We start from the raw sequence: 20,111 nt of genomic DNA on the forward strand, positions 1-20,111 counted from the left end.
GTGAATGGAGTTGGCGATAAAAAAAAAGTCACGTTTATCACAAAGTTTCGTTGCTATTTTACCGTCCTTTTCTAGTAAAACGATATTCAAATATGAAACAGATGTGTTCGACTTTGTTGATCTTATGTATCAAGTTTAGTAGGATATATCGAATCAATATCTGAATGATTGATGTTTTATGTCCCATTCGAGAATGTTTCACTCGAACAGAGACGTCACTAATTAGTGAGGGTCCTTTATCGTGCCAACCCCAGCCGCTGGGCCTCGGATTTAAAGGCCTCATCCAAAAGACCCGCAACTTCACTTCAAAGTGTGTTTGCATGTGCGAAGGAAGAGTTGTTACCTATTTTTATCATCATCCGATCACGAAGCGAGCGCTCTACCGACTGAACTACCGTAACGGCACATAAGAATGGAAGAAACTATTGTTAATTGAAAAAATGTCGTCGATATATTTATGTATCGAGTTGAAGGCCACATCACGTGGTTTCTTCTACTCATACTGATTCTTTTTAATAAAAATCATTTGAGGATTTTCCATTATATCCCCATCATGTCAAGAAGAACGCGGTAGATGTGACCGGTCAGCAGGGGATGCTCAGCCCCCCACTGCACAGGAATGTGACCTGATCCCACCTCTGATGTTTAAGAATACCGTGTTGCTCTGCTCCTGATTTGTATTCTCTGAATAGGCTTTTGAGCTTCAATGCTGCTGGATATCTTTATACATTTCATTCATATGAATACAAAAATATGTCTGTTAATGATCTAGCGTGATTGGTACCCATGGGAATTCCGACAAATTTTGGAAGACCTAATCTCTAAAAACTACATAGATAGTGTCAATCAGATACTCAATCATTTTTTTGAAAAAAAATTATGAGGAGAACAGTGAAAACAGAGGTGTAGGTTTTTTCACACTCCGATAAAACCCTGAATTTTACAAATGTTACTGAGTATTTTTGAAGCGTTTTGTTCAGTGCATACCTGTCTTTAACTTAATCTTTGTCTTTTGAAATAAACAGAACAACATTAAAATATATGTTCATGTTTTACTCTGTAAGTAACAATTCAATTTATTACAACATTAAATGATATTTATTTACTGAACTATATTATTGATATTGCACTTTTGACAATTATGGCATAATATCAAGCAGGTTTAATCAAGTGTTAAATGATATAGAACACAGTTACAGCTATCAGATAAAAATAAGAACAGTGCTCATTGTTATGTTGGTTTTAGGAGCATGCCAAAGAAAATTTATTTTTACAAATTTTTTCTGTACTTTATACATTATGTGGATTGTAGGTTGTATATTGTACTCAGGTTGATATACAGTAAATGCAGATATCAATATTGCTAAACCTTAGCATTGCCTTGTATGGTACATGTACATTGTATCAGTCTTAGATATGTATCAATATTTATTTCTTAACATACTGTAAAGAATAATGTACCCAGTACTCTTTCAAATAAAAAAGAAAATGTTAAAAAAAAGAAAATAATAATATAAAATAATGCATGATATTCACATTTAAATCATCAATACAATAAATAGTAAGTTTATATATACATTTACTTGTACAATAATACCCCGTATTAAAATATTGTGAGATTCAATTGAGTTTAACTATAACTTGAGTTAAATTTCAAGAAATAAATCATGAATATGAAAAGAATTGTCAAGATATTGTTTAAACACAACTTGATTTTGGCATATGCATCATGGGCTTTATTAACAGGCAAAAACTAATAAAAATTATGTTTTATTTGTGTAACAAATAAATAATGTCCTAGCTTCCACTGCAAAATTAATAACTGTACATTGGTACTGAATTCTGACAAGTTCGAGTAAAAATTACACTTAATATACTGTTAAGGACAGATGATACAGATAATCTAAAAAATTAAAATAAAATAAATAAACAAAAATCATGAAGAAAGCAACCTAACTCATGTTATATAAGTAAAATGAATAAGTTTAATAACACATTTTTCATTACATATGGATGGTTACAAAAAGGTTTTTTTGAACAAAAAAAAATTCTTGAAAGAAATTTCTTTATAGAAATTTATTATTTCCATCATTGACAACTAAAACATATTCAAAAGTGTTTAATTAAGTCCTTTGTTTTTGGTTTTTTGTTGTTGTTGTTTATTTTTTGCATCACCTGTCCTTAATTTGTGAAAATTTGAGCAATGGTAAATAAATAATACCTAAATCAAAATTCAAGCAATCCAATTTTTGTTCAATCATTCTTTACTTGGTTACCATTAAGATTTAATCATACATGTATATATTCAATAACCTCTGTGAATATCAGTATCTGTTCTGCTTAGGCAGTATATACTGTAAAAACAGCAATATTTTTTCTCAATCTAATTTTCCCTTTTGCTCTCATTACCATTGGGCAAATCAAAGATGAACATATTTTCAGAACTTGTCTGGGCAAATTAAAAATGAATCCAAGCTGTTTGCAAGTGGGTTTGGACAAAATTAATATGGGGCAGGACAAAATAAATATGGGGCAAGATCAAGTCTGTGTACAGCATTCAGAAACTGAACAATATGTACATGTATATACAATATATTTACATGTAGATTTTCTAAAAATTATCATAACAAAATCAAAATAACTTAAAAGGCCAGGAAAATTTTCCATTACGATTGGAATGCTTTTCAACCTTAAGTAGTTTATTCTCTGGAATGTTTCAAATAAATTTAACTGAAATACATTTGAAATGTTTTAAACAGAGATACATTTGGAATGAGGAAAGTATTGACAATGAACGATTTTTTTCTAGTTCCATCAGTAACAAATTAGAGAAAAAAAACTCTCATGATACCCTGGTGAATATAAATGATTAGGTGATAAGTAGAAAATGTATGCTTTATTAATCTATCACAGTGAAACGTAAATAATCTAAACAAAAACATAGTACATTGTATATGCAAACAGACGTAAAACTAATACTTCAAGTAGTACCCCTTGAAAAATTTACTACATGGCTTTGACGATCATGCATAATATATAGAAAGAGAGAGCCTAAAACTTAAGATGGTATTACATTTAAGGGGCCTGGGCACAGTTGTATTACCATTTCTGTTTACAATTTTATTAAAAAAAATTTTTTAACATGTTGATAATTGCTTATGAAAGCATAGATAACATGTAACGACAATAGAATTTATAAAGCTGGCCATAACAAACAAAGATTTTAACTTCCAGGCAGTGGGACAAAACTTTGGGACATAAAGACAAAGTTGTATAGACAGAATCCTATGATGCACTTGAATAATGGGACCTCAATACATAAGCAATAACAATTAAACATACAGGGATCTATCACTACACTATCACAGATTGACCGCCTCATTATACACTTGTTACATACACATACAATGACATAATGGTTAATATGCTGAACACCTTACGTACACCACACCCCTAGTGTTGAACTGTTATTTCTGAACTGGTATCCTATTAAAGTATAAAACACAATATATATATTTAGCATTTACCTGTACATTAAGTAAATTACCAGTACGCTTTAAATTTAGACATGCAATCATTCTTAAATTTTCAAATAAATGCATAAAATTTGACTACGTGGCCAACATGTCACAACAATGAATAAAGGCTGAGACATCTTTCTGACCCCTAATTTATTGTTTGTTTGTTTTTAAAACATCCCTCTCATGAATTTTTCACTCATATAGAGATGCCACCACTTGCCGATGGAGGGCTGCAAATTTTGACCTATAATCAGGGCCATTGAGCACTGAGGGATCTTTTTCGTGTAAGCACCAATTGCATCACAGGACCTTGGCTTATACAGTCTCATGTAAAGGACTGGTGTTTAAGTCCCCCAGAGAGATCTGAATGTGCTACATAAGGATCACCTCCTTGCTCCACAACAAAAGCATATGCTCTAACCACGGCGCCATATGGGTGACTCCCCTGGTATAGGGTGTCTCCAAGAACAATCCAAAATTCTGTTGTCATCCTTCTTACACAGAGAGTATTGATTCTAATTTATAAGTCAAAGAATTGTTGCATTTCATGCATTAGTATCAGGGCCATCTTGTGTATAAATATCTCAGAAAGGCAAAATTGTGCTCTTAATTTTCCCAAAGTGAACATTACCTTCAATCTTACAAATTTAAAAATTAAATTAGAATTGAGGAAATATGGTAAAATGTCCTGTTTTGGCACCTTCTTGTGACCTTCCTGTAAGTTTTGAATCAAAAACTTTAAAATGAGCAATTTTAACCCAGTTTTGAATTTTCAATGACATAAGGGACAAAAATATCTTGTCCTTTGTACTGCACATGTGTACCATAAGGTACAAGTTAGTAACTGGTTGTTAGATGTTTTAATGAATACTGAATCTTACTTTCATTTCTTTTCCTTTGGTTTCAATGGGAAGTAAAATGGCTGCGCCAGTAGCAATAAGGGAGATAACTCCATATGTTGATATTGCAAGGTAGGAAGATTCTTTTAATAAAACCTGACACAGGAGAAAACAAGAGGCCCATGGGCCACATCGCTCACCTGAGAAGCTTTGACCATTCTGTTCTTTACCAGATTTCCCCCATGTAATACATTATGTATCCCCACCCTACCCCACTGATCATAATTAAGACATTGAAATTACCCCAGGACTTCCATGTCTTTTCAGCTTTTCTGGCCCAGTGGTTTTGAGAAGAAGATTTTCAAAGATTTTTCCTATATATTTTTATGAAGATCCCCCCATTGTGGCTCCAATCTGGGGGTCATGATTTGAACAATTTACAATCTACATTACCCAAGAATGCTTCCACATAATGGCCCGGTGGTTCTTGAGAAGAAGATTTTCAAAGATTTTTACAATATATTTCTATGTAAAACTTTGATTACCAATTGTGGCCCCACCCTTCCCCCGGGGGTCATGATTTAATTTAGAATCTACACTATACCAGGATGCTTCCACAATCAGCTTTTCTGGCCCAGTAGTTCTTGAGAAGAAGATTTTCAAAGATTTTTCCTATATATTTTCTATGTAAAACTTTGATTCCCCATTGTGGCCCCGCCCTTCCCCCGGGGGTCATGATTTGAACAATTTAATATCTACCCTACCCTAGGATGCTTTCACATAAGTTTCAGCTTTTCTGGCCCAGTGGTTCTTGAGAAGATTTTTTAATGACCCCACCCTATTTTTGTCTTTTCTTCATTATCTCCCCTTGCGAGGGGATATGTCCCTTCATTTTAACAATTTAAATTCCCCTTTACCCAAGAATGCTTTGTACCAAGTTTGGTCAAAATTGGCCCAGTGGTTCTTGAGAAGAAGTCGAAAATGTGAAAATACAGACGGACAGCAGACAGACAGACGGAGAAAAATGTGATCAGAAAAGCTCATTTGAGCCTTCCGCTCAGGTGAGCTAAAAATATCTATGATCACAAAAATACAATCAAATTTTCACTATTTTTTTTTTCATTTGAAATCTGATACCTCTCCCAATTTCTAGAAAAAAAAACATCCCCCTTGTGATTAAATGTTTTAAAATACCTGTAAAAAGCAATGTTCATACCTGGGCCACAAATGGGGTTATGATAGCACCTATCCTTGCCATCATACTACAGGATCCCAACCCTATGGCTCTCATAGAAGTTGGATACACCTACCAAAGGAACAAAATCAATAATTCATTTAAATGACAGAGAATAGTTTGGCATACTAATCAATTTCTCTGTTTTTTTGTTATTTTTTGGAATATGTCATTCACAAATTCACAAATTCAAACCAGTTCTGTTCTTATTAAAATGATTGTCCAGGGACTTTATACCTCTGGTGTGTAAACATAAGCTGCCTGGAAAGCTCCAGATATGAAAGCTCGAGCAACAAAGAGGAAAAATGTCAATACAGGTCTGAAAATCAAAAGAAAAAATATTCAGTTTTTATCTATAAAAATCTGTTAGCCAATTACACACACACACAGAAAAAAAAACTACAGTAAGTTAATTCATCTTTGCAAGTTTATCATAAAGAAAATAAACATGAGATTAACCCTTACAATTTTGAAAATAGTAAAGCTGAAAGTCATAATTTTTTTTTTAATGCAACTTTCTGCAATTTTAAAGTCTTTACCTTGAAGTGCAGATGTTTGCTAATAAGACAAATACACTGAAGACAAAGAACTCAAATCCCATGGTGAATTTCCTCCCTATCCTCTCTATGATGAAAACAGTCACAAACAGTCCTAATCAACAAAGAGACGAGTAACTTGAGACATTTCCTTGGCATAAAATATATAAACTAAATGTACTACATGTACTGAATTGCTTTATAGAGACAAATTAGTAATAATACAGAAATGTTCTGTCAAGGATTCAACATAATTCCTATCTTGCATCTAACATATACTTTCTAGTTCATCATCAACATCAAGTATATTTAATTAATTCTAAAATTTTGCTCAGTTCATACCTGGGAATTCTGCAAAAGTTGTCCAGGTAAGATCGACATAATCAGCTGTTTTCAGACCTTTACACTGAACAAAGCAAGGCTGCTCTATCTTCTCAGAGGAACCTAAGAAAAGAGCATCAGGTAAAGTGATTACCTTAAACAATTTGTCTTAAATGTCAGCATAAAATATCTTTGGGATGGTTGTGTGAAATATACCAAGGATAATTTTATATATATATATATTTCTATTTGATTTTTTAAGGACATGTGCAACATAGTTAGAATGTTATCGCTTTTTTCCCCTGGAGTTGAAGAGTTCCAATACTAAAAGGAACTTTTGATGTTGTTGTACACTTCTTCTTTAACAAGTTTCACTGTTTGGATAAATAAAACATCTAGAATATATGGTTGGTAATTTTTGTATATTTTTCTTTGAATTAGAGAATAAATGGGAAATTACCATGACATCCATCAGATATTTCAAACAATTCTGTGGTCATTAAAACTATTCCATAGTATGAAAATGCTGACACCAGCCTGAAAGACATTTACAAGATATTTTTTCAATCACTTTTACTGAGCTTAATTACATATTAAGACTCATATCTTCATTTTAATCTTCAATATTAAATGCTTTTCCTACCATATAACCCATAGGAAACATGTTGTCTTCCTAAATTCTGGCATAAAAAGATCCTTCATGCTTCCCCTATTTGATGCCTGTAAAAGAAAAACATTTTTTTGAAAAAATTTCTTTCCATATACACTGCAAAATGACAAATTCAATATATTATACGACATAATCTTATACTAAAACACAACAAATGTACATGTGTATGATGTTGTAAACATCACTTCATTATTTAAAATTAATCTTGGACCAGTTTTCCATTGGCAATTGGCAAATAAAATTGTAGCATACTGTAGAAATTATAATTATTGATTTACAGTACTGGGCATAACTAAATGGAACACATGAATAAAAGATTGCAAATAAAATTCATGCACATTTAAATAACCAAACAGAAATACATGTATTTTCTCCCTTCATAACCCGTCAATCTGACCTTGCTAGAGGGTTCCACTAGTCTTCCTGGGGGCATTGGTTTGCCATTCTCTTGAGCAATTCTTTTGAGTGTAGCTATAGCTTTCTCTGTGTGTCCCCTTGTCATGTCATACCTGGCACTTTCTGGCAACCACTAGAAAATAAACAATAAGGTTAGTAAAGTAAGTGATGGCACGTTGTATGTCAGCATGTATCTCTTTCAGATTGACCTTCAATCTGGATCTCACGTACATAACAGCAGATGGAGAACAGGAGAAGTGGAAGTGCTGACAGAGCCAGCAGCCATTGCCAACCCAGTGTTGGCATGACAACAAGGGCCAACAAAACTTCAAAACAAGCTCCAATAGCCCAAAAGATCTGCAAAAAAAGAAAACCTTTTAATGTTTGTTATTTATAAAAATTGTGTTCATATACACAACCATAGAAGCATGTATTCATCGTTGTATACATGAATATCTTTTTTTCTACTTTTTTTTAACACCATTGCAATAATCTAATAGAAATTATAGATTTACATATTAATATATGCTGCATTACCTCAACAAGAACAACACAAGTGGCTCTTGATGCTGATGGCAAGAATTCTGAATACAATGTTACCCTATTTGGGGGGAAAAAACTTCAATCAATTACATGCACAACAAAATTTAAAAGAAATACATGTACATGTATACTGTATAACCAATAAATAATGAAACATTGATTTGTTTAACGCACAAAAACTCTAATTCATATATTGATGACACTCACGATTGTGGTGCTCCACCTATACCAAATCCCACCAGCCCCCTCAAAATGAGAATCCACAAAAAGTTAGGTGCAAATGCACTTAGGATTCCAAAGTAACATGTCATCACTGAACACAGTATCAATTCCTACAAATTTAATAAAATAAGAATTAAAAAGTTGTGTTGATAAAAAGTCAATCAATCACAAGCACAAGTGAAAAACAAAATTTAAAAGAAATACATATTATAACATTGAATTTTCTGTTTATTACATTTTTTTTTTAAAATTCTTTGATTTTTTCCTTTGTCTCTGTCATTTTGTGATACAGTCATAGGTTCGTGACGTCATAGTTGAACGGTTGAGACGTCATAGCTTAGTAAGGTGAAAACACTGTAAACATGGATTTAGCAACATATTTTTGGTAATTCTGACAGTTTTATTCGCTGTCAGAATGGTTCATTTATTTCCATCTATCTTATATTAGGTCAAGGAAGATTTTTTTACAGCAATCTTCGTTATGGGAAGGGAAATCGAGAGTTTACCCGCACTTCTGATATTCATCACACTGTGACAGGATATCATTTTTGTATCCTTTCACGGTGTGACAGGATATCATTTTTATTCAATGAATAAATTACAGTATTTCACGGGTAAAAATGTAATAAAAGATAATTCTTATCACTGAATGCATAGCATGGCATACCCTTGTGAATGTGCATCATTTTTACCTTGATAAATGATTATAAATGTAAACTGTTCTTAATTTTTTGTTTTATTTGAACATATGGGTGTTCTAAGTATTAAAACACAGCACATTTCAAGCAAGTATTCATTCAAAACAGGCAAGCTTGGATTTATAAATATAGGGAAAATTAAGAATTGCTAATCGGTTAAAAAGATTAACCGGTTAGTCGTATCAAGATAAATACATTTTGACTTTTCTTTTCATATACACAAAAAGGCTAAAAAGATGTAAGAAGTTACATTCTGTTTATTATTTTGATCGGGAAATTTTATGTACATAAGAGAATATTTTATTTCAATTTCAATAGACAAGAAAAAATTAAGTTAACCATGAATCTTGCTTTGAGAAATCATTTTTACAGATGTTAAAGAATAAATGATAATATTACATGTAGTCAACTGAATTCTTTTAATTTACAATTTACAACGTTAATATAATTTAATAGATGCAAAATATATAACTATAATTAAAATGCTTAACGGTGATGTTTTTAATATCATTAAAAAAACAACTTGACGATCTGAGTAATGGCATGAAGTTATAAAAACAGTAATTAACTCTTTACCAATTGACCAATTATCCTGTCATCTCAATCAGGAGAGCTATAATTTCCTCCAAATATTCTTAATTATAAGATGTGTAAAAACACCAAAAAATATGCATGCAGCGCTTTCCTTTCTAAAAAAAAAAAAAAGTAGGGGATTTTAAGGAAACTGCGCTCAAATTTACATAAATTTTAGAACCGATTGACCGATTAGATTAAATCGATTAAAAATAATAAATATCAATTTTAGAAATGACTCAATTAAATCAAAATGTTTTTGTTATGTTTTTTATGTGGAGAGGACTTATAAAGGCAGTGCCTGCTGTCCAATCCTGCAATGTTTATACATAATAAAATATTGTTTAAATTCAATCAAGGTTTTTTTTTCTTTATTCAGTGAAGTAATATGATGGACTGATGTCCCATTTAGGAGATGACTCTCCTCAGCTTTGCGACACAAAAAACTGAGTTTGAGTGCCAGCCTTATAAGCTCCATGGCCTGGAAAGGATAAAACTCCACTAATGGTTACCTTGAAATAGATCTAAGTCTGGATTTAACCATTCCTCTACAGATGTACACACAGATGATGGATTCTAGTGCATGTATACAACTACCATTAACTTTGTATTAAATAAATCTAAACAGATTATTCAACTATAAAAAAAACACCTATTTAAGTTTGACTTACTGTTTTCCGTCCATATTTATCACTCATACTGCCCCATAAGCTAGAGCTGCACATCATACCAGCAAATACAACCTACAACAGCACATGTATTACATGTAAAATAGGAATATCATGTATTTATTCTTTATTTCATGCATTATTCTTTATTATCATGTTCAGTGGAATCAATGCTAGAGTTAAACTAATGAGCAAGACTTGATGTTGGATCACAGCAATTTAAATGCAATTAATTTTTTATTCTAGCTGGCAGTTCAAAATTGACCTTCTAAAGTGATAATATCTGGCCCATATACCCATAGTAGAATTTTTTTTGGAGAGGAGACTAAATAAAGTAACAAAAGTTATGATAAAGGCATTGAAACCTTGGAGATTTTATAGGCAAAATCTTTCTTATCATGTACATGTAATTCTATATAGCCCAATTTACTTCTTGCATAAATTTCCACATTTACAGTATTTTGTTAGGCACAGTGGTAATCTTTCTAATTGCCATTCACATGACAAAATAGCCAAGATCATCATCTCCATGGCATCAGCCATCTAAAGTTAAAAAACAAGGAAATCTTTCATACAGATCTAGCGATAAAACAGTAATTTTCATGTTTGTGTCTTTTTAAATGCATGAACAAATTTTTTTTACAATTGTCAATTTTTATCTTTTTGTATTTACTTAAAGTTTGACTTACCCAGGCAAATCCTGTGAGGATAGACAGCTTTACTTGAAATTTCCCAAAACCTATAGCATCTATAGCTTGCTGTATGTTGTAGGTTTCTGATAAAAATATAGAATAAAGAGATACAGAATGTGTAATTAATAAAAATTCAAAGATTAGAAAGCTCATCTTGATGAATGTTGCCTATAAGGTAAATCTTACATCACATTTTCCTCGACTAAGCCCGCTGCCATTCACAGTGAAGTAATTTTTAACAAACGCTTACTCAGAGCAACAAAAATAATAGAAGCCAAGATCATCTCAGAAGTGCTAAATCCTAAGAGAAGAGAGAAATGCTATAACAGTGCAAATGTAACTGCCGAATCTAATAAAAAAAAAGACTAAATTAAAAACAAAAGAAATCTGTCATATACAGCTATCTATAAACAGTATTTTTCATGTTTGTGTCTTTATAAATGCTGCTGAAAGATGTTTATTTTTTTGTTGACAACTTTTTTATTACAATTGTCAATATATGAACACACTTAATATCTTGTGTGAAATAATAAGCTAAGAAAGATATATGCGGACAGGAAAGCTTTAATTTACTTGGGTCAAGTTTGACTTATCTTTGTGTGGAGGCAAATCCTGTGAGGATAGACACTTTACTTGAAATTTCCCAAACACACAATGTACCTGATAATTGTTAAATTAATTTTATAGCTTGTTTTATCTTCATCTAAGTCAAAATGTTGTAGGTTTCTGATAAAAATATATAATAAAGAGATACAGAATGTGTATTTGATAAAAATTCAAAGATTAGAAAGCTCGTCTTGATGAATGTTGCCTATAAGGCAAATCTTACATCACAATTGTTCTATCAAGATAATGTACGTATCTTAACTCCAGCATCCGAAGCAAAACTGGAAGTGTCCATCCCTAGATGCATCATCCAGGCAAGTTTAATCATAACAGGTCATATAATAACAGAGCTACTCCAAAAACATTACCCTGTTCATTCATATGGAAAATATAAGTCAAATTCAGCATCCACCTAGATATGTCATCCATCCTAATTTCATTAAAGTATGGCTAAAATTCACTCATCCATAAATTTTATGCAAGATAGAGCTAAAATCAATATAGCAATATTATATTTTGTATTGCAATATATCACAATATAAAATTTTTAATAAATTTTGCTTTTTGTCAATGTCAAATGAAAACACGAACTCAAATTACATGTATTCTCGAGTTGATATTGCAACTGCCTGGTCTCGTTGTGTCGGCGCAAGTGGACCTGCTCCAAGTTGTAATAAATTTTAACCTGTTACTTATCTGAAAAATGTTAAGTCAGCCATATTTTTCACGGCACTCTTTTTATAACAAAAGCAAGTGTACGTATTGTGAAGGTCCACCGGTTAACCTAATAGACAGCACTAAATAGCATCATCAATGCAAGTTTGGTCCAGGTATATAGCCTGGCAAAAATTTTTACATCTGTAAAAATATAAGTCAGTTCAGGCATCTAAAGCAAGTGTAGTAACCTTTTCCAAAAAATTGAAAAATAAAAAACTGGTCAATCTTATATTTTCTTTGGACTGGACTTGCTCCTATAACTTTAACCAGGATGCCCACACTCATACAGACACTAAATCCACAATTAGCAGAAGTTCATCTCGATCTTGTCGAGGTGAGCTAAAAATGATGCATATTCAAGAAGAATAAAAGTATTCCATGTATTTATATACAACACAATTATAGAAGCAAAATGCAGAATAAACAGTTGACTGTTCCTTGAAATGATCTGTCAAATGTTTCTATTTAACAGGTAACTGGGACCCATCTGCACACTTACCTTCAGTCCCCACGGCGCCTGTGGATTGTTTTGGACTTGTCTCCTCAGGATTTTCACTCATCTCCATTGAATCCGCATTTTCAGAGTTTACAATGTTCTTCATTGCAGGATCTGTAAAATCTAGGTCAACATTAGACTCATCCAAGTCCTCATAGTTATCCCCGCCTCTTCTGAACTTTGCCAAGCGGTTAAACATCTCGAGAAAGTGCTAATGCAGGCTGCAGCTCCAACCAGTATATTTAACTGTAAAAAGTAATTGAATTAATCAAGTGTAAATAGGGACATCCTTAAAACGACATTTTGAATGTCTAATTTTACAACAACTAGAAAATGCTGGCAGGCAATAAAAACCATCTTTTCTAATGAATGATTCCTTATAGGCCCCTAATTCATTACAAGGTTTACACACAAAATGATAAATACATATCGAAGTCCTTTCCTGGGTAAAATAAATTCTCAAAATCACGTTCTCTCGTAGGCATTATATAGCCCAGTACTTCATTTCATCAATATTTAGGTCCACTAGAAAAAGTGAGGTAAAGTAAAACTCCAAGGACTTATACCAGTTTACTTGTTTTCTGCTGCAGCAGTCAACTCCACTTCAATTTTAAACTGGACGACGGTGAATGATTGTCTCAGCTTCCATCAGATACCATGCCTCAAAAATCTAATTTAATAATCAATGCCTGTTCTTCTTGTTCCGTGCATTCATTTCATCTAATTTGACAAATTGTCATCGCGAGATCGATATCCAGTGTAGTAAACTAGTTTTCGCTCCTCTGCGTCAACGTCAAGAACCAGTTTAATTTAGTAATGCGTTCATCTTTGATTCGATATATAACACCTGTATCATTAAAACCAAGATTTAAGTTGAAATTAGTAACTTTAAAGGTGTGAATTAGCAATTTTAAAGTTGTAAATTACCAACTTTAAAGGTGTAAATTATCAATTTTAAAGTTGTAAATTACCAACTTTTAAGTTGTAAATATCAACTTTAAACTACACAGCAAAAGTTGAAATTAACAACTTTGGAGTGGAAAAATCAGCTATAGATATCAATTAACTTTCATGTTCGTGTAGTTGGAAAAGCCAATTATTACAAACTATAAAGTATATTAAAAATATTAAAAAATGCCCGGATTAAAGTTGGAAAATCTTAATTACTTTAAATTAAGCTGAAAATGCCAACTTTTTAAGTTGGAAATCAAGATTAAAGTTGAATCAAATTACAAAGTGAAGTTACCTTAAAGACGTTGAAACAAACTTAAAAAATATATATTATGTGACAGAATAATGCTTTTGTATCTCTATAGAATTCAATGAACCAGTGTTTACTTGAACTCTAGCCAATCACTCCATGTTTTTGTGGTACAAAACAATGGGTCATTGAAAAAAGAATCTGTCCTCCACTGGCAAGGAAATAAATAATCTGTCCTCCGCTATTGCTACTACCCCCTCCCTTTCCAACAAATAGTTTTGAAGTGTGCGATTTCTTTTCTGTTATCATCTTTAATTGTCCCCTTATTATTATTTCCGTAACATAAAAATTAATCTGGCATTTCACTGTCAGAGAACAATAAACCAGGTTTTTTTCACATTGACTTTGAACCTCACTACAGTATTTTGTGATTTAAAAGAAAACTAAGTTGGGTCTAAAGTCTTTTATTATCTGAATCACTATTATTTAAACCATACATGTTTATAAATTATCAGCTTGTACAGGAAATAGATACAGCTGATCTTGAGTACATCTGGACATTAACAGAGTCTGTTATAAGGTCCTCAATGAACTTACAATTTGTGTTTCATCACTGGATTCAGTTGTATCAACAGTTTATTAAATCTAATGAGTTATTAATTCTTGGATAATTTATTTTTTCAGTGTCATAATATGAAAACATTTGAGTAACTTAATCTAAGCAATGAATGACTTTGCTTTAAACAACAAATAATTTCAAAGTCAACAAAAATAAAACGAGCAATATCATCATTTAATAAATACAAGACCCTAAAACAGATGTAAATCACATAAATATAAGTTCCTTATAGATGTTCACACAATATAACTTGCAATAAAAACAAATAAATAGGTAACCTCTCCAAAAGAAAAATAAGTGTGTGTTGATTGATAAACTCAATGAAGGATTAAAGTAAGGAACCACCCCTTTTTAGAAACCACCCTTTTTTAGCATCTTTTTAAAACTGTATTCTACTTAACAGTCTTTTAACACCTAGACAATTCCCTTTAATATTTTCTTCAAGATTTTTGTACAAAATTCATAATCAAAGTAAGATTTAGTAAATTCAGTCCCTGTGTTTTTTCTCAGCTGTCATCAAAGTCGGGGTTATACTGTGAGTTATATTTCAGTCTCTGTGTTTTCTCCTTGGCTGTCGTACAAAGTCTGGGTTATACTGTGAGTTATATTTCAGTCTCTATGTTTTTTCCTCGGCTGGCGTACAAAGTCTGGATTATACTGTGAGTTGTATTTTTGCTGTCTCTCGGGTTATACTGTGAGTTATATTTTTGCTGTCTCTCTGGTACCTCCTGTGGTTCCGTCTCCACTTTCTCCCCGCGGTGTTTCGCCAGTAACTGAGCGGTTCTCTGTCTCTCTTCCATCTCCCTCTTTAACCTTTCTGCCCTCAGCTGCTCCATGGATACTGAGGATTTCTTTTTTATGAAAAATGTGCCAGATTTATGTTTACTCTCTGATCTTTCCTTGTCATGTTTGTGTTTTTTCTTCTTGTGTTTTTTATGCTGCAGAATAAATACAGTAAAATACAGTTACATGGTTGGGTACCCATGAGTGATCTCATCTTGTGATGAGTAAGAGACAAGATCACCTGCAGGTATCCGACATTAATAAAGTTATAGCAAACTTGCTAATAGTGAATTGAAGAATAATCCTACAAGTAAGAATGTGTCCTACTTAAAGAATACTTCAGCTCTTTTTGTGGCCACATCCCACATGTTTAAATCTGAGTTTATTCTGAATGGTTTCTAAGTAAAACAGACACCTAGAGCATTTATAGGACCATTACCATTTACTCCAATCAATTAATCTCACCATATGTACATATATTCCCCACATAGAACAGTTGATATTTCTTAATTAAAAGACATACATGTATTAGAATTAACACTGTGATATAATTTAGCAAAATAAATGGCTATATTAACCTTATCCTTGCCGTCCTTGCCTTTCTTCTTATGGAGGAAGCTGTTCATCTGGTGGATAGGATCCAGGTGATCCTGTAGCTTCCTGTTCTTCTCTCTCCTGAAACCACACAACAAACTACTTTCACTTTCACATTTAAACATCCTAGCTTAATTTGTTTTCGCTTTGATAATAGCAAACTTTTTTATATTACATGTATTTGATTACTTTTCATTTTAATTATTCCATGTATGTCAACATAATTTCACATTTGATCTGATTTGTTTACTAATGAAAAAAGGTTATCATTTTATATGAACAAAAAAAAAAATACTTCAGACAAAATGTTTGACCTTTTCTGTTTCTCATAATCATTATCCTCTTCCTCCTCTTCATGTTTTCTCTTTCTTTGATTATACCAAGAAGCTGAATGAAAACAAATCTTTAAGTTAAATCAGTGCTTGAAATTTTACAATCAAACAGTTATCAGTCAAATTTATATTTATGTCCCACCAAGACTATGTTTGTATTGATCAAATCATGAAATCTGAATATTCAGGTGACAGGTAGAGGCATTCCAAGGCTCTGTTTTCGAACAACCTTTTATGTCCCAACTACAATCCATAGCTATTTACAGATCAAAATATTGTGAATTTGTTAAATTGTATTAATATAAAATACATGGTTACTGTCTTGAAATATAAGCGATATTTGGGCGAGGGCAAGAAAACGTGATAGAGGGCGAGGCCTGCCGAACCCTCTTACGTTTTCGACCCGAGCCCAAATATTGTTTATATTTCAAGACAGTTATCATGTATTTTGTTTATCCTGCAACTTATTTCTTACATTTGAACGTCCAAAACTAGCTATTTTCGACAGATTTAGACACGTCTCTACAGTGGAAACCAAGACGCCATGGCGTAAACAATGCAGTATACATGACGTCACAATGCTTTTAGAACGTCGGAATACATGCACGATGCTTTATTAGGGCAGTGACCGGATAAAGCTTTGGTTTATTAGGTTACCTTTATAAGGTCAATGCAAGGGGTAGTTGCAGGATAAAATTTATTATTTTCTATTTTGAAGAGACATGAATGTGGTCTCAATATAAAAATACAACTACCGGTACATGTAATTGTATAACAATTTTATGAAATATTTAATCTGCATTTTCAGAGTGCTTTGTAACCAAATATGAAAAAATGACATACCCATATACCATGGTCATATAGAGGGCATAAATATAATTATGTTTTATAAATATTGAAGAAAAGTATGCTAAGTAGTGGTCAGTCAAAAACTGAATAGAGCTTAAATGTTTATTGATTAAAAAATCTGAATTAAAATTTCTGAGTCTGAAGTGGTGGGACTTTCCATAAACTCACAAAATACAAAATCAGAGGAAAGTATTGATGGGGAACAACTCTTACTTCTTAAGTTATAGGATTCCTTAAAGTGCCAGCCTCAGAATTCACAAATAAGATGTGTGTGACTGTCTTTACAACAGATCACAATAGTAACAGATACCCGAGGTTTCATTAGAGCTTTGACCTAGATACGTGAGGATGCCCACTTATACAATACATCACAATAGTAACAGATACCTGAAGTTTCATTAGAGCTTTGACCTAGGTACGTGAGAATGCCCACTTTCTTCTCCCACTCCTCTTGCTCCGCTTTCTTCTCCGCTTCATGTTCAGCATTCTTTCTGTCAGACACTACCATCTGCAAGAGTTAAAATGATATCCATCATTCTCTAATCAAACTTTAGCACCTGTGTTCTACTACCATCATCCAGACAGTTTTTGATGACAATGTTTTATTCAAGAGGAGAGGTATGGGGGATCATAAACTATACATGGGCTTCCTTCCAAAATATATATTTTGTCTCTTGCACAAACAATTAAATCACAAAGTACATGTATTTGAATTTGAATTAACACGAACCTATCTATATTTAATAACATTCTAAAGCCTGTTTTATATGCATTTCTAAAGGAATACATGACATGATTTGATCTCCACAAATCTTTACCCCATCTGTTTCTTTGAAAAAGTTGATGTGCCTTCCAGAGTAGATGTCATCAGTAAGGGCACCTGCTCCAAATGTTGAAACAGCGGCCTCACTGCTAACCAGTGATTTCCCATCATTCAACTGTTCCCCTTTACCAGCACCTTCTAAGTGTTTTCTGGACTTTTGTCTTAGAAACTCTGTTCTAGCCTCCTGTTCCTGCAGAAATAGATTCATTTACATAATTATAACTACACTAGAAAGCGAAATTGATGTTAAAGATATATTTTTCTTAATTAAGAAAAATATTCCTTTTTGCATCAATATCTTACAATCATAAATATCAACTTTTTTATTGCAATAATCATTCTAAAAAAGTTCCTTAGATTTTTCTACGGTCCTTACAGCAAGTGCTATTTTGCGTTGTCTCTCCTTCTCTTCGTTGGCAGCTTTCTCTTCATCTCGTCTGACTCGGGCAATGTTGTCCTTATTGCGTACATGCCAACTGTAAGCATGGAATTTTTTTAATGTAAGTAGAATAACGCATAAAAAAATAATATTGTACTTGGAGTGAAATCAATCAACAGATAGCTTTGACTGTAGAATGATACATTTTGTAAGTGGTATCAAAAATAAACATTTCTGTCCAATCATCTCTGTGAACATGTTAAGATTTCTATTTCTATTTCTATTTTCCAGTATTCTTATCCTTCCTTTTAAACGGCAAACCACCTTCTGGTGTATTGTCGTGATTCATGGAGATCCATTTTTATCTGTACATAAATACTTGTAGTTTCTTTTTAATGTAGATAAATGTTTGTTTATGTTAAAATATATAAAACCATGAATTGCTTTACTGTTTCTCAAGAAATGGGCATCAAATTATGCAAAAATCGACATTTAAAAAAAAAAAAGATTAAAATGTTCAATTTGATACAAACTTTTACCATTTCTATCATTTAAATAGTTGAAGCCTATAAGTTATAGTTTGTTTTCTTCCCTTTGTGGAGTATTTTCAGATTTAGTGACAATACTCCCAGTAACCTTGCTTTATTGTTAAAATTACCCAGGCCTACTCCTGTTTTACAAAACTTCACAAGTGTTTATTGTGAAAATCCAAGATTCTAGAAATGGCTTATTGTATTGATATTCAACACGCATGAAATAAATTGAGATAAAACATCTGAAAGGAACTTTATAAAAATATTGAATTAAGTTGAATATTATCAATTTAATTACATCATTAGTTTGATGTTATCAGGTCCAGTACAATCAATAGATTTAGCTACGTAGGTAGAATTACCTACATAGCTTTACTTACCTACCTCAGGTAGCTTTATTTAGCTATTTCAAGGTAAGTTTTCAAAAGTTGTCTTTTTATAAAAAAGAGACAAAAAGTTGCAATTAAATGACTATTCATATTTATACTAGGGAGACTTTAAAAAACAATCCAAAGCAGAGAAAGTTTATACATTTCTGCGTTTGGACAATTTAGAGCAAAACATATAATTCCATTGTTTGGTTATCTGACCGTGCGGTGAGGCATGACTGAGTATGATTACTTCACATTGTGCTGAATAATTACCGACATATTATCGTGTTAACCGGAACTGGACTTCTTTGTCATTTCATTCAAGGAGTAACCGTTCTAACTGTCATACATAGCCCCAAAACTTTCAGAACTTTGATTGCAATTGCGCAGAAAAAGACATTTTTCCAAGAGGGATTTTTTCATGAGTTGTTTTCAGATGAGTTCAAAGTTGAAAATGATCACTGCATCAAAATGATATTTTCTGCACACCCTGAGAAAAATGCTTTTTAATAGAAATAGATCAATTTGGTAGCTAAATAAAGCTACCTCAGGTAGGTAAATAAAGCTATGTAGGTAAATCAAGCTACGTAGCTAAATCTAGTAATTGTACCAGACCTGGTTATTGTTAAATTACTAATGAAAAAACGTTTAAGCATGTTAAGTGACGAATTTCTTCCTTGTATACGTCCTTGTTCGTAGTGTGAAAGAATTATTCTGATAAAAATTAGCAACTTCGAGTTCCTTAAATTAATAAAACACAATACAATACCTCTTATGATGAAGAATATTCATTTTGCCTTCCTCATCAGTTCCAAAGACCAAACCAACAACGTTCTCGAGTGTCAACAATGCGAATGAATTCCGATCCCGATCAGAAAAGCAGAAGACATTATCC

At 32.4% G+C, this 20,111-nt stretch overlaps 2 protein-coding genes across 2 annotated transcripts; both read right to left on the reverse strand.

Annotated features, from left to right (window-relative positions):
• Positions 1-1,038: 1,038 nt before the first annotated feature.
• On the reverse strand, positions 1,039-12,931 carry LOC134255813 (synaptic vesicle 2-related protein-like). Its single transcript, XM_062738357.1, is given in 17 exon segments — positions 1,039-3,486; positions 4,403-4,516; positions 5,577-5,666; positions 5,832-5,913; positions 6,134-6,245; positions 6,473-6,574; positions 6,912-6,988; positions 7,095-7,171; positions 7,519-7,650; positions 7,749-7,874; positions 8,055-8,118; positions 8,268-8,392; positions 10,225-10,296; positions 10,694-10,704; positions 10,707-10,764; positions 10,911-10,996; positions 12,736-12,931. Coding segments are annotated over 17 exon segments (1,557 nt in total). The 3' UTR covers positions 1,039-3,453.
• A 1,458-nt stretch (positions 12,932-14,389) lies between these two features.
• Positions 14,390-20,051, reverse strand: LOC134255772 (leukocyte receptor cluster member 1 homolog). Its single transcript, XM_062738293.1, has 8 exons — positions 19,986-20,051; positions 18,310-18,409; positions 17,929-18,123; positions 17,498-17,618; positions 16,244-16,316; positions 15,914-16,010; positions 15,237-15,490; positions 14,390-15,201 (listed from the first exon to the last, which is right to left on the reverse strand). The coding sequence occupies exons 1-8, from the start codon at positions 20,006-20,008 to the stop codon at positions 15,162-15,164; spliced, it is 903 nt and encodes a 300-aa protein (XP_062594277.1). The 5' UTR covers positions 20,009-20,051; the 3' UTR covers positions 14,390-15,161.
• Between the last annotated feature and the right edge of the window lie 60 nt (positions 20,052-20,111).

This window comes from Saccostrea cucullata, unplaced genomic scaffold (genome assembly GCF_032062105.1).
Source record: "Saccostrea cucullata isolate Sc308-1 unplaced genomic scaffold, CSIRO_AGI_Scuc_v1 ctg5, whole genome shotgun sequence".
Taxonomy (NCBI): domain Eukaryota; kingdom Metazoa; phylum Mollusca; class Bivalvia; order Ostreida; family Ostreidae; genus Saccostrea; species Saccostrea cuccullata.